Raw genomic sequence first — 16,332 nt, 5'->3', positions numbered from 1 at the left:
ACTTACCATAGTTACATTGAAGTAATTGGATTTGAAAAATCTTTACTAATTATGATTAATACTTAATGCACTTTATTGTCCAAAAAACCATTTATATTGACATATTTTAATGAAATCAATAGAGAATAATACTATTTATGGAGTTGATTGATTTATGATGAATTGCAACAAATAAACCAAACTTAGTTAATCCTTGATGACGGTAGAAATTTAATTACTAAACTAATTTCCAACACTATGCTACTCAAACTATTGAAACTAATTTATCATTAAAAAAAACTTATTTACAATGTCATGTTTGATAATATATACCACAAATTGTTCGTAAATAATTAAAAAAAGTTGAAGTTTGTAATACGAATGAATTCAAGGTCTATGATAGCGACTATTGTGGGTAGCTAAACTCCATTTAGTTTTGAAAAATCGTTGACAAATGTTACAAAAAGCGGCAATAACTTCTGAAGACTTGTGTTTAGATGCAGTATGTCGTAATAAAGCATGTTGAGTTGTAAAGTTGATGTTGCAAATACTGCATTTCAAAAGTTGAAAACGATGTTCAATAGGGTGAATAGGTTCCGCTTCAGGACTTTCTATAAATTTATTTTAAATTGCATTTTAGCTTCATTATTATTATTCCATTTTTCGTAAAAATTAGTAACTATTCTATTAAAAAATAGTAGCATAACAAGTACAAAAATGATAAAATTGATTATTAAATCAAGCCAAACCGTAAACCGAATAATAAAAATAGTACTGCTTTTTTTTTCATAGTAACATAAATAATGACGATAAAAATGGAACAATTATAATTCAATTGAATATTTATAACTGTGAAAATTAAACAAACATTATAACAGAAATATCTATTGAAATTCCAGATTTTTATTCGAACTATTAATTGCCGTACATGAATATATGTTCCTTTACATAATTTCATACTCTTCTAGTAAGCAAATGCTAACAATGATTTATCAATATCGTACAAGGCTTCAAAAAAATTACACAAAATATAAAAAGAAAAATTTAATTTAATTGTGCCAAATTCTAATTTATCATTTAACGAAAACACTTCTACTTATTACTTATATATACCTTTAAATATCTATATTCATTTTTTTTTTTTTTTGCACCACTCATCATTTATTTTTGTGCTAAAAATTCAGTATAAAATAATCCAAATTATATTACAAGTGTTTTCATGATAATAGAAATGATATACAATATAGAATAACAGTTTTTCATATTTTTAATTGTTTTAATTTATTATTAATTGTATTTTATCGAAAATTTTTTTCTTAATTTCACATGAATTAGAAGAAATTTATTTTATTCTATTATGTAATTATTCATTTATATTATGAATTGTTTTTGTATATTTTCATATTCTTGGCTATTTAATATTGATAAGAAATAATTAATCACAGTTGACGTATGAGAAAAATAATATTACCATTCGATAAAGTATAACAAGATAAAATTTTTTAAGTTTAACTAAAGTAACGGTTAGTTGTTTTATTTATTTATTATTATTTTCAATATGTAATTGTGAATTTAATCTTCAATTTCGGCTATTATTGAATTCTGTAATTTATGGACGGACTATGAAATTCACTTCTTGTAAAATTTCCGGTATTGACAAGATAATTATATTAATTATATACAGTGTCTGCTGATATTTGTTGAAATGACGTTTTTGAGTGTAGGAATTTTCCTCATATGTTTAAACACAATCAGAAAGTGCTACATTTCTATGATAAATCGATACATTAGAATACTGTGTGAAGACGACTAGACACTCATAGGCAATCGATTAAAGTTCTATTATTCTTTGACATACATCATTTTATGAAATATATTCAAACATTTTTATATTTCAAATAATTTTTTTTTTTGAATCCAAAACAATATTTGAACTTAAAATAAAATGAAGTAGGTTACTTAGATCACATTTTCAACGTAAATCAAATTTTTTTTAATCATTCATCAACAACTTTAGGTAAGATTGTATTTGTCAAAATAAAAATAACATTATCACCTTTAATATACTTCTGAAACATTTAGAAATATATTCATGTTTTTTAAAGTTTACAGAATAAAAATAATTATATTCACCAGTAAAATAAAAAGAAAATATCTTTCAAAAAAAGAACGTAAAAATAAAAAAATTTTTAGTCTAAATAATGAGATTCATTTATATCTTATTAATAGGTTTTCAAATAACCTATTCAGTTTCAATAAACATTCAAAATGATTGATATAATTGCAACTTTAATTGCATGTCATAAATCACAATTTCTGAATAATTTGAATGATAAATACGATACTATTAATGATAAATGTATCGCTAAAAATGCTTCTCTTTGTATTCACGTGTAACAAATATCAAAAATATTGGTATACAAGCACACAAATACTGATGCCACTTAGATGATCAAGTTAAATATCAAATTATGATAAACGCAGCATCTTTTTTATTTATTTATATATTAAAAGTGAATTTTAAATTGTTTGATGAAGTTGTTTATAAGAAGAAATAAGTAGGAAGTAGGCCAAAAGTAGTTGGAGATGGTCCAGTTTGTAATAATTTATGAATTGACGCCTTTTCTAGGATTCCGATGCCTCTGGATGGTTTTTTGCCATTGCATATTATGTTTTAATTTCATATGACGACGCAGGTCGGTTCTACGACTGAGAGTGGTGTGACATAGGATGCAGGTAGTCTGGTTGCGATGCACTTCTAGGTGCTGGGTCAGCGAAGCGAGGTGCTTGTAAACATTTCCACAGAGACTGCACGAAAAACGCCCTGGACCCTGCATCACCACTTGACCAGTTGTATTGCCAACATGCTTCCGTTTTCGTCCCACCCCCCCTGCAACACATTAATATCCTCGTGACCCCCTTATTCCTCATAATATTAATTACATTTTTTAATTAATCATATTCAACATTTTTAATTATATTTTATTTAATCTAATAATGAATAAGGCATCGAAATAACTTTGAATCGAAATACTTAGGGCCTAAAACAAGAAGCCTGTGCGACCTTGTCCTTGTTTTGTTTGTTGTTATTGTTTTCTTGCTTGCTGCACATTAACACGTTGCCATTACTCCAATATTCTTTAAATGGAGTTTTAAAATTACTAGTTAATTAATGTGGAATTCAACTGATTGTCTCGTGCAGAGCTGTACCAATCAACATTGCTGGCGATTTCATGCGATAAGACATGTAATATTACTCAATAACAAAATTTGTTTAACCACTATTTTAAAATTAAGCAAATAATTCACAGGATTTTTTAAAATTAATTATTACCCTGTTTTGAAATATACATAATGATAAAATATTCATACTTTAAATATGAAGATTAATAAAAATAATAATAACAATGAATTCAAAGTAATTTTGTTAACTTGTGAGAAAGGGATGATACATTAAATTGGTTGACATTTTAAACCTTTATTCACACATATGTTCACTTACATTTTTTTGCTATAAGTCAAACATGGGATTATGATATATTAATATACTTGGATTTGTTTATGTATAATAATATATATTTATATAATATTTATATATTTTATATAAATAATGAAAAGAAATATTAACTTTAGTTTTATTGACATTAAATCATTGGCATTCTTGTACTTACTTTTATCAAATTTTATAGTTTTATTTAGTTATTATTCTTGAGGAATGTGCAATATCATTTTGCCTTCTTTTCTTTTTCTTATTTTAAATTTTAAAGTGTTTGGAAATATTTTTTCTAATTTTTTTTTTGTTAATTAGTTATTTAGTTATTATTCTAAAATACAGACTAACATTCAACTACTCACAAAGTACGCAAACGAAACAAAAGAAACACTTTTCTAATCACTAATTGACTTGGTATGATTGCACAATAAAACTCAATTCTTGTGAAGTAAATCATAATTATTGAATATTGCAGTTTTATTGATAATTGATTTAATCAATTTATCAATTGGTAACATAAAATCTAGTTATATTTTGTGATTATTTATTTAGCAATTATGATTTAAATTATTCTAATTATTAATAAAACTGCATTTTTGTAAATTTAATAAACACTAAATACTACTGACTAATTAATATATCAATAGAACTATAAAACTTATTAATTATAAATTTATAGTTGTCAAATTTATATAAGTTTTCAAATAAATGATAAATAACTTAATAATTAAATTTGGCAAGTTGATTAATAATTATATTAAATTGAGTATAGTCTTGATTATATTTTATAGTTTCAATATAGGTGGGCATAATATTTTTATTAGAAATTAACAAAAACAATCATTTAGAATGAAATAAAAAGAAATAACGATGAATAAAATGAAATAATAACTTATTTTTGATGAATTCTTTAGTATTATCTAGTCATATAAAACAAAATCATTTTTTTCTTCACTGAACTAAGGTCTTCTAAAAAATAAAATTACCTAAATTGTAATATTTCAAATGAAATTATTCTGACATATTCATTTAAGAAATATTAACTTAAATTTCTATTAAATTCTTCATTTTCCATTTAAATTTCCAATCAATAAAATAATAAATATTATCATTATTTTGATGATTGAATAAACAAATAATATCAATAAATAAATGAACTTTGGCAGTAGTTCGAGACTAGCAATAATCATTTTTCACGCATATGATGTTAAATGCACATTCCTCTTTATAGTATGGTTATGAATTAAGTACTGAATGAAAAATGACTAGATAAAATAATTCACTCTTACTTATTCCCGTGATCTTTGGTTGTAAAATTGGTTTTAATTAGAGTGTAATTATTAATCGTGTTTAATTCTCTGTGTATCGTATTATACACATATACATACATACATTTATACATACACATCATGATGTATGTGTACGAAATGACTAGTGTGGCAAAACTCAAAAGGTTGATAATGATAACATTTTTTTGGTTGTTTCTTCTTTGGTGGCAATGATTCACACTAAGGAATAGGACTAGAGGTAATTCTCTCAACACTGCTCTCTCTAATGCGTATTGTAGTAAATGTTGGATTTGAATCAGGGTTCGCCGAATGGGTATTCTGCTGAGCAATTGCTGCGGTAGTAACTGGCAATTGGGTTGCATTACGAACGGAATCCACCGTTCCAAACCCCAACCAACCATGGCGATTCTTTAAATGACGTTTCATATGCGTTGTACGGCTCAGCACTTTGTGGCAAACCGGACACTGAGTTGTTCCTTTATGCATGTTCATGTGTTTATACATTGAGTCCCGATTCCAAAATGATTTACCGCAGAGTTTGCAAGAGTGTGACGGTTGTTCGATGACCACTGTACGTGAATCTAAATCAAATAAATATGTCATACTAATCATTTGCCTTTAAATTATCTCAATTTTCGCATTATTTTCTTGCTAATTTTCTTTTTTTTTTTTTATCTTTCATCAATCATACTGCTTTTTATTCTTTACTTTATATACAATTCAAAAAATCGTACTACCTTTCAACACATTCATTCACACTTTTTCAATACTTTAAATTAATTATAATCAAAAAGACAGAACAATTGGATTAAAAAAAAAAAAATAATAAAATTATTGAAAAAATTAACAAAAAAAGAAATCAACAAAAAAATGAATGAAAAGAAAAATGAAAACACTTGCTAGATTCACTCATTTAGCAATCATGCTAAATAAATTGAATGAAAATTCAATTGTTTTATATGATAATGCGCATACGTACCAAATCATTAGTTTCATGCATAACTGCAAACTTGATGTAAAAAATGAATTTTACGTCACTTTATTTCGTTAAATACGATTTAAGCATGTGATAATTATCACGCGGTACCTACCCGCACTTTCGAATAACACTCTTTAATTTTTAATCATTATTATATTAATTTATTCATTGTGAACCGACAATCATAAGTATTCCTTTAAGAAAGATCTTCAGTGATAATATATATTTCAATATGATGATAATTAGATTGTGCAGCTGGATTGTTAACAAATGAATCATTAATCGGTTTAAAAATTTTGAGGAATTTGTATGCAATTAAAATCCGTATAAGTTTCATTTTTTTTTCTTTTTTTGAATATATTCATTAACTACAAAGATATTTTTATGTAATTGTATTAATAAAAATCATCTAATAATTCTAAATAATTTTTTATTCGCAAGTACATGACGCAATACAATTAGTTTGCATCTTTCACGATGAAGAGCAATATTTCATTTTTATAATTATAAAACTTAATAGTTATAAATAATAAGAAAACTGGCACAACGTTAGTGCACCATGCTAATTTTAATGAGCATGATGACTTTAATTATTTATTGGTAATAAAAAAATAATCACATGTCAGAGTATTCTTTGAAACAGTCCGCGTACAAAAATAACGTACAAAAATTTTTATAAATAATTCATTTTATAAATGAGATGATTAAAAAAACTAAATGAATACTGGCAATTTTAATCGGCACACTAAAGACTTTTCATCATTTTTTTTCTCATCTGTATTTCACCATTATTATTAATGGATTTTTATTTTCATGACTTCTCATGATGAAAAGCAATAAAATAAATAAAAAATGGAATGTAAAAATGAATTTACAATTAAATGATATGTTAAACACTTTAGAGATAAACTAAAAAATTTAATATTTTTGATTATTTGGTAAAAATAAATTTCAATTAAAAAAAATTGAATTTCATAATTTTAAACTGCCAAAAAAAGAAAGAATAGTTAAATATTTTTCACAACACCACTGTCATTTAAAATTAATGACAAATATTTTTATATTTACTTCAATATTTATTGACTATAATTTTTTTTATCCCACTAAAACTTTATTTACGAACTTCACTCTAAGTAGAATTATTGATTTTAACGATTTACTTTGATTTATAGGCAATAAAATTGACTCGAACACTTTTCAATATTAACCGGCAAATTATAAACAATTGCATAATTGAGCATATTTTTTTTTTTGTTGAAACTCTTTTATAAACATATTTGTTTACTTTTATAATCTATGAACATATTTCTTCGGTCATTTAACCCCATGAATGTTTACCAAATGACAGCGCATCGTGTATTTCCGCGTGAAGACAGCTCTACAGATCGGACAGACAGTATCTCCTCTGTGAATACTACGATGATGTGCAAGGGAGTCGCTTCTAGAGTAGTGTTTTCCGCAAACATTGCAAACCCATCGACCATCCTTCCGGCGACCTGGTCTCGTTCGTCTTGGGTTATAACCGAAGTTGGAGGGTTGTGGATGATCAGAAGACGTTTCGGAATTGCTTTCTGCGCACACAATCCAAAGTGTTTCCCATACACACAGCCTCTTAATTTGTTAAAGCTCAATTTCTATTTGTTTTAACTGATTTAACAGCTGACAAATAGATACTAATTCAGAATTTTTTTTTTTACTACGTATATTATCAGTATTATTAATATTATTATTACATATTATAAATGTTAGATTGTTGAGCTAATGCTAATTTTCCCACAACCATACCTAATAACCCTTGAACCAGATATTTTGTCCGAAGAGAACAATAAAAAAAAATATATGTATATTGCGGTAGATAAAAGTTTATTTTAACGTGTTGTCATTTACTTGTCGGTTAGACTGTTTAAAATATAAATTCTCACAATCGTATTGAGCTTAAATTAATAATAAAATACAAATGGATTTTCATTTACAGCAAAGTAGCCTTTTGAGTTAAAAAAGGAAAACCATTGCTAATAAGCGTCAGGCAAAAGTTTACTAAGAGCAATTCAAAAAATAAAAAAAAAGTTATGAAATTTATTAAAAGCATTTATATAAAAAATATTTTGCATTAATTTTTTTAATTGCTCCAAGTTTTCTTTTGTTTATTCATATTATTATGTTTTTATACACAGTTGATTTAAAAAGATTATAAATTTAGTTTTGAATTTTGTTTTTGTTTTTACAACTATAAATATTAGCTTTACAGCAATTGAGTATTCTATGTATATTTTTATATATATATAAGTATAAAAAAAAAATAACAAAAATATATATAATTTAGATCTAAACTAAAATTTTTTTCTTAATACGGTTGGATTTTTCTTAATATCAGTATTTAAGTATGACGAATCGTTTTATAAATTTTAACTTATTGTTTTAAAGGGAATTTTGTACATCATAATTTTTCTTTTAATTTAATGATTAACAATTTGAACGAGGTAGTAATGATTTTTTAATTGTCATTATACTTATGAATTTATATCAATTTAAATCAATGAGGTACTAATGAAAGAGTCATCATAATCTGATTATTAATGTATGTTTTAGAATATCAAGTATCAATAAATTAAGTATATTTTATTCATTTCTTCTTATTCATCAAATTTCATGGAAAAGAAAACTAAAAAATAAGTTGAATTTTAATTTAAAAAATAATTAGGATAAAATGCAGTCAGATATAGAATTCATCAAAGCATCTGTATTTTTGTTTTTATGGCACTTATCTAAATAAATAATTTATAATTAATTTTAATAAATGTTTTTCATGATTATTGATATATAATGATTAATAAAATAATATTGATATTGAGTATTGAGTTTATATTGCATTTAAAAATCAATATTATTAACAATCTTTAATTTGATCTTTATCATTTTTAAAAATACATCTTTTATTGTCTATCTAACTCGACAAATAACTACTAATAAATTTTATTGAGCAAATTAAATCGTAAGGCATAGTTATTTGCATTTGAGTGATAGCAAAAGTAAAATATTTATGATTTTATGAATATTCAGCAAAGCACTATTATCTATGTATTTTTTGTTTTCTATGTATGTAAATATATATTTTTAATAAAATAATTATTAACTATGGGAATTTATATAATAATAATCATATTAATCCATGTTTTCAATTTATATTGTAACTTAAAAACTTCTGCAAATACTAATAATATATGAAGTTCAGTCTATTTATGTCACATTAAGAAATGGATTTATTAAATGATGGGTAAATAAAACCTATGGATCAAAACTTGTAGTTATAATTATAATGCAGATAAATAAAATAAAATTCATCTTTAACGGATGTTTTTAAAGAATGTAATTATAAAAAATGTTTGTACTTGAAATTTTCTTCTATGTATGGATAATTATCATGACACTGCCAGTAATGTAATAATAATTGACGTCTGATAATATGGTGAATTAGGAGATAATTGTCATGTTCAATTACGTATCATTTTTATATGTATATGATGTAACTATTTAAAATGATTAAATTTCAATGATGCAAAATAATACCTATGCCTTCCATGTTGCTGTACATATTTGTTAAAAATTTATCTGTACTATATGATGTACATTGATTTTGAATAAATTTTTTACAAATAAGAAGAAACATTAATAGTAACATGAGATTTTTTTCTTCCATTTGATATCAATAATCCAACGTTTTCGTATATTTATAATCATTTCGCGGATTTCAATAATTTTTAACAAATTTAATTACTTTTATTACTATTTTATCAATTAATATATGTTCAGCTATTCAGAAGTACTTCATTGGTTTTAAAATTTATCAATATTGATAATAAATAAATTTAATTATAATTAACAGAAAAGAAAATATTTTTAATAAATTTTATAGTATTATTTAAAAAATATTTTTATAAATAATAGAAACATATAAATCATAACTGTCGTATGAAGGAATAATTTTAGTACAATTTTTTTATTTAAATAAATGAAAAATTAAACAAAAATACTGTTATAATATATATGAAGTAATTGCTGAATATTTCTAGTCAATAATATTTATTAATGATAACGAATAAAAAAGTATGAAAAGACCGAACTGAAACTATTGTTGGTAAAAATAATAAAATGTATTCATAAAGTTTTTCACGGTTTAGAATAATTATCAAATAAATGGATACGTATAAGTCTTAATAATTTGTACAAAGTGACAGAATGGATCTTATAAAAGATTAATCAACGATATATATATTCAAAGAGATGTAGCTCTTCTGCCACTCAACTGGAGTTGGCTGGAGTACTTTAATTCGGTTTGTTTATCTGCACAGCAGATATGATTTGATATCTTGAATAATCCCATGAGCAACGCATGACATTATGATGTCAACTAAGCATTTTGTGGGTATTAGTTATCAATTATTGTTATGAATAATTTATAAATACGGCGTAATAGCAGGTTGGTGCTATGGAGGAGAAATATGAGGAATGGCTCGAAGTTCATGAAATTCCGCGAAACATGGCCAGCGGCACAAACAGGCATTGCAGGCCCAACATTTGAAGCGTGTCTGTCTGAGTTTTCCACGTGACGTGAGTACTCCTCGTCGTTTGCAGTGTACACATACTTTTCCATGACCATTTGCTTTGCTGAGGCTATGCGGTTGACCAGAAACGTACGTAATCCCTCCTGAAGAAAATTGGCCAAATCTTCAGTTAGTTATCTTACAATATGTGCACATGCAGCAACCATTAGTAACGTGTGTATTCACCAATCCCAGCACCAACCCTTAGCCGTAAGCCAACTTAGATATCAGCGACCAATACCCACAATTTTTAGCATTGCCAGGTGCTTGTTCAATGTGCTCGCCTATCTATCTTTCATATTCTATCCTTTCTCCATCTTCGTCGGAGCATTATTACCTTTGTTTTAATCTTTAAAATTCAAATTTACTTTTTTCCGTTTAATTTTATAGTTAATTATTCTTTTCATAATATTCGCGATTAGAGAGTTTTTTTTCGCCATTTCTTCATCCCAAAATTATCAGAATTAAGTTGAAAAGTTTTTGATGAAAAAATTAAATTGAGTTCATATCATCCAGCTCTTCATTTTAAAACCATTAAAATCAATATTTTTAATTCTTGGTTTAATGATTTTTAACTATCACAAAAATGAAATTAAATAAAACGTTTTTTTTTTTGCATTCATTAAAATGATTGATTTTCCACATTAATCGCGATCAAAGTTCATTTCTTCATTTGTCCATCCAAAATCATCAAAAGTAATATAAAAAATTCTTGATTAAACGTAATTTTGTCAAATATCAAAATTAAATTAGTAAAACTTGAAAATAATATATTCAAAGTTGTTTATTAATATTCTGCAGTTCTATTAATGATGAGCTTCGGTTTACAGTTTGGTTTATGATTTTCTTTTTATTCATGTCATTATTATTCGTTTCTTTCTGTTTATCAACCGTATCACTAGCTAAACTAGATAACTCATGCTCCTGTTTGAATCATTGCTACTTTTTTCATATTTACTTACCCATTAAATATTTAATTTATATTTATTCCACTATAAACAAAGTACCATGGCGTATAAATTGGGTTGAAAGACAGAGAATGCTGCTACATGCCAAGATCGCGATAAATACCATCACCTCCATCACCAAAAATGTCTTTTATCATAATGAGACAAAAGTTTGTTTTTTTTTTTTCAGAGTTTTGTTCAGAGTAAATGAATTGAAATTAAGCTATTAAAAATCAGTGTTCACAGTATTTTTCACATATAATTAACAAACTAAAAAACTTAAATGCTTAGAAAATTATTCAAATGAAATAAAGTAATAAATAATGTTAGTATATGTTGGAAAATAAAATAGTGGTGACTTCAGTCTAGTTATTAAAGGAATGTTGATGATTGTCGGCCACACATTAGCACTTGGCAATGCTTGCTAGCATCTAGGGAATTACCTACACCCGAAAGTGCCTGTACCGCTGTGTTGAGATTTTTTTAAAAAGAAAATATAAGTTTTCATGCACGCTGTATACGAAAGATATTTTTCAACCATTAATCAAGTAATTAATCGATAGAGAGGAAAGATTTTTATAATAGAAACAATCACCTCAATTTATCTACCACATTCGCACATTCATTACTTAAATAATCGTTTTACGAGCTTCATGATATTAAATTGTTTCTAATTAACAATTAATAGTTATTTATTATTAAATCATTTATAATTATTATTTCATTCAATTCATTTCGAAATTAATGAGAGATTTTCATCAAGCTCGAAAAACGTCAACGTACAGTTATAAAAATAATTTATAAAATTAAAGATAGTTAGAGATTTTAATTTAAAGTCGCTACAGTTTGGCTTCCACTTTGCCCAAAGTCTTTTTTGTACCAAAGTTTTGTATTTTTATGCGTGTATGAGTAATGCAAAGCTGCACAGGCTACTGCGCCATTTTTCATATATTATACAGTCGTTCAATTAAACCCTTTCAAACTTATCGTTATAGCTGAAGTTATTACCCTTCTACGATTTTTTAGTATACTTTATTATTTTTTTAAGAAGAGGAAATGGTATTCTTTAATATAAGGACAAGTTATTTCGTTTGCACTCTTGATGCATAACATTATTTGTTATTTAGTAATTAATAATGTTACACATAAAACTTGTCTGCCTTCTGCAGCGCCATTTGCCTCTATAATATTTTTTTAAACAATATCTATTCGTTATATCTATAATAAATGTTGTAATTTATATAATTGTATTGATTTTTTAAAAATATTTCTAATGTCCGAGCTTGTAAAATCAATAACAATAAAAATAAAAAAAATAACAAGTAATGAAATTATAGATTTTCATACGGTTAAGAACCCGATAGTGCAGTCATAAAATTAAGGCAAAGAGTTTGGCAACAGCAGCAGGCAACCATACATTCTATACAGAGTAAATAAATAATCAAAGCACTTACCTTGAACTGCTTCCTGGGATATCCTCTCGCCTGATGTACTTGGTTTCGAAAGTAAGAGTCCTAATAAATAATATAAAAAATTAATTAAGCATAATTGTACATGAGATAAATTATTTAATTAATAATTGATGACATTTTTAAAATTATTAAATTAAATAAAAAATTACCAATATCTGCTGAATGTTTCCCATCTGATATATCTGGAGCGACTTGATTTGTATAAAACGTTTGAGTGATATCAGGTTTATGATCATCTTCGGCTATACTTGAAAGTGTATCATCCCCCAGCTTAATCGTAGATCCATCTCCGGTACTCTGTTCTTCATAACTACAACTACTACCATCTTGTTCTAAATATTCTGGCATTTCAAGTTTTAAATTCGGCATTAAAGGTATTATTTCTACTGGGTCTGTGCTCGTAGCTCCTTGATTCTCTGATAATTTGTCATTTAGATCTTTTTTCGAAGCATTTGATTTTTCTGCATTTAATGTAGAATTATCTCGACATTTTCGACGTTTTGTTGGTGGTGTGTCTGGTTGTAGGTCAATTGAGTGATATGGCAATGGCGATGATGGTGATTTGCTTCCTTTACTGTTCGTCATTAGTTTGCCTGAGGCATTTTGAAGCTGAACTTCGGGTTCATTAGGTACATCAACATCCTCCTGTACAAGCACGAAATACAATTATTTATCAGTTTATAAATAAATAATAAGTAGTTAAATTTATTTAATAAAATGGATTATTAAAAGTTATTAGAAAAAAAAGGTTACCTCTATAATACTATCATTATCTTTTCCAGTTCCATCAGTGAGACCCTGTACTGCCAATAACTCTGCTGTTGTTAAGAAACTTGCTAACTGTTCCTGTACAACGTTTACTTCTCCTTGATACATGAAGTCAACTAAGGCTGCCAAATCATCGAATTTGACGTTTCGAAAGATAATGACTGGATGCTGACAAGGATTTTCCTGAAGAAGTTAAATTTTAAGTTTAAATAGATTAAATTCAAACAATTATTTGCGAACAATTTAATTAATAAATTGTATTAAATTCTTTACCTTAAATAAATCACGAAAATATGTACTGCATGCAGAAAGTAGCATTTTGTGAGCCCTAATGCGTTTACCCTCGCAGCTTAAAGTTACATCGACCAGATCTTCATCAGTTCGGAGAGTATCAAATGCACAAGTAATGTGCTTTAAATAATTATTCCACCTAAGTGAAAATTGTTGACTTGAACCCATGTTTTTTTCTGGAATAAAAAGCTAAAAGAATTAATTCAAGACTGTTATTTAAGTTCTCACATAGTAAAACATGTGAATCACTCGTAAGTATTGATTACATATGATTGAGAAAAAAGCTTCGTACCTTTTAGTGCCTATTTCGATGACGAATAGTTGATAATACGAATCTATTTTATTTTATCTTCAAACTCGTTTAGTTTATAAAAATTTAATTTTATAATTATTTGTTTATCATAAAAAATAGTGAAAATGTTAATTTTACTTTAATATCAGTCAGCAAAACTTTTTTTAATTCACATAAAATAGGGACTGTAAACAGTAACACAGGATTTTCATGGCACCATAGAAGTTCACGACAGAATATGCACTCAAGCGTCCATACTTTCAGTTACCGTTTTTATATAGAAACATTCAATTGCACCACATTACTTATGTAAATTCATGTACTATTTGATTTTTCGTTAAATCTTAATAACTTTTTATGAATTAGACTTCCCGATAGAATGACAGCTGGTAGCCATTTTCCTTGGAGGAAAACGCGTAAGTTGCGCAAAAGAGACTCACTTCTTCTTGATTCACGCACCGTGCGTAGGTCGTCGCGACGCAAAAGGTCGATTCTCGTTCAGCGATAAAATGGCCGCCAACTATTAGTCCCTAATTTTTTTTATTTTGAACCAAATAAATTATTGATTACTTCAAACTAACAAATATGTTGATCACCTAATTTTTTTTATATTTTAGATACGCTTTCATTTCCTGTTATTATTTTATTCTATGTCAATAACAACTATGAAAATACCTAGTCAATTGAAGTTTTAAAAACTAAAGGTTTTATGAGTAATGAAAAACAATTTATTTTTTTCAAAAATATCATTTTTTATGTCATAATTTTTTACGAAATTTTTTATTATAAACAAAATTTATTTTTAACAGTAAACAAAATCATTTTTGCTCTACGATTATTATATATATATTTTTATACATATATTCATTTGATTCGATCTAGATAGCTTTACTTTTTTTGCTCAGCTTAATATAAGCTTTGAACTTATTTTTGTATAATATCCTTTGGTAATATTACAAAAAATAAAACTTTTTATACAGACTTATTTAGAAACGCTTAAATAAATTTCACTGAAATGTTATTATGTTTAGAGTTGTTCGTTTCTTTTTCATAAAATATTTAAGTAAAGTTCACTACATAGTACTGAAATTTAAAAAATACTGTAAAAAGTGTTTAATAAATCAGCAATTTACTAGTATAATTCGATGAGTTAAATAAAATTTTATCCATGTAGACAATGGTCAATTTGATCTAAATGAATAATAGAAGGAACATCATTCAGCAGGTTTTAAAAACATTTTCTTTTTTACTGGGGAATATCCATGACTTTCTGTGATACTACTAGAGAATTGACTACGGTTCCTTTTAGTTTGGAATTTCTTTCCCATCGAAATAACTCGTGAGTTTTCAAAATGCTTGGCCATTTTTTCGTCAGATATATCAGTCTCTTTCTTTATTTCAATTTTCGCACGTTTCATTTTTGCTTCATGTTCCATTATTTTTTCAATTTCTGGATTCATACCACGAAAACTTAGTCGACCCTCAATTAATTGCTCACAAAAAACGTAACTTGGCTCCATTGTAAATTTTTCACTAAAAACAGATATTTATAAAATTATAAATAAAAAAGATATCAAAGTTTTTTTGCATATTTTTTTAAATGATTTAGTCAAGATTCTATTTTATGAATGAAATGATTACTTACGTTGCTTTTTTTAGCCTTGCTGTCAACTCATTTTCAAAATATTCTTCTCCTTCTGCTTGAAATTGTTGTAGCTCTACTTTTTCTTTTGTCCTCTTCATAAACTATTGAAGTTTACAAATCATAACAAAATAGTGAAATTAATAAATATTCTATTAAAATGGATTAATTATTTTGAAAAAGTATGAGTGAAACTGTGCAGGTATCATTTTTGGAGTAAAAAGAAAAATATAATAGAAAATATGTATAACTTTAAAAACCGAATTAAAATATACATTATTAATTACTTAACAAATTATATTTATAAAAAAATAAAACAAAATTTAATTGCTTTTTTTCAAAAATAATTTTGTAAACACGTGTTAACCTTAATTCTTACCTTCATTTCTAATATACTTTTTGATAGTTGCATTTTTCCATAATCATTGGAGCCCATTTTGCTAAATTTTTGCTTATTTTCTCAGTAAATAAATTTCTAAATCGTTAAATGTTTATTTTGAAATAAATAAACTATTATTGGACTAAAAACAGAGAGCTCTTCTATATGATATTTTTTCTCACTTCAGCTCGTTGACAACT

General features: G+C 26.1%; 2 protein-coding genes across 7 annotated transcripts; both read right to left on the bottom strand.

Moving 5' to 3' along the window:
- Positions 1-66: 66 nt before the first annotated feature.
- LOC118072336 (longitudinals lacking protein, isoforms H/M/V-like) lies at positions 67-14,703 on the bottom strand. Of its 6 annotated transcripts, none has more exons than XM_035092113.1 (6): positions 14,112-14,702; positions 13,802-13,995; positions 13,514-13,711; positions 12,910-13,405; positions 12,743-12,802; positions 67-590 (listed from the first exon to the last, which is right to left on the bottom strand). In XM_035092113.1, exons 2-6 carry the CDS (start codon positions 13,985-13,987, stop codon positions 367-369), a joined length of 1,164 nt encoding a protein of 387 aa, XP_034948004.1. In that variant the 5' UTR covers positions 13,988-13,995; positions 14,112-14,702; the 3' UTR covers positions 67-366. The 6 variants fall into 6 exon arrangements, with proteins under 6 accessions (XP_034948004.1, XP_034948001.1, XP_034948000.1 ...); XM_035092110.1 differs by lacking the exon at positions 67-590 and adding an exon at positions 2,126-2,869; XM_035092109.1 differs by lacking the exon at positions 67-590 and adding an exon at positions 4,543-5,342 and having other exon boundaries at positions 13,802-14,008; positions 14,112-14,703.
- Positions 14,704-14,947: 244 nt separating this feature from the next.
- Mpp6 (M-phase phosphoprotein 6) lies at positions 14,948-16,332 on the bottom strand. Its single transcript, XM_035092439.1, has 3 exons — positions 16,133-16,332; positions 15,757-15,857; positions 14,948-15,644 (listed from the first exon to the last, which is right to left on the bottom strand). Exons 1-3 carry the CDS (start codon positions 16,187-16,189, stop codon positions 15,326-15,328), a joined length of 477 nt encoding a protein of 158 aa, XP_034948330.1. The 5' UTR covers positions 16,190-16,332; the 3' UTR covers positions 14,948-15,325.

This window comes from Chelonus insularis, unplaced genomic scaffold (genome assembly GCF_013357705.1).
Source record: "Chelonus insularis isolate UGA/USDA-ARS -01 unplaced genomic scaffold, ASM1335770v1 contig_93_pilon, whole genome shotgun sequence".
Classification (NCBI taxonomy): Eukaryota; Metazoa; Arthropoda; class Insecta; order Hymenoptera; family Braconidae; genus Chelonus; species Chelonus insularis.
The sequence above is the reverse complement of the archived record's forward strand: the minus strand, read 5'-3'. Positions and strand labels throughout refer to the sequence as shown.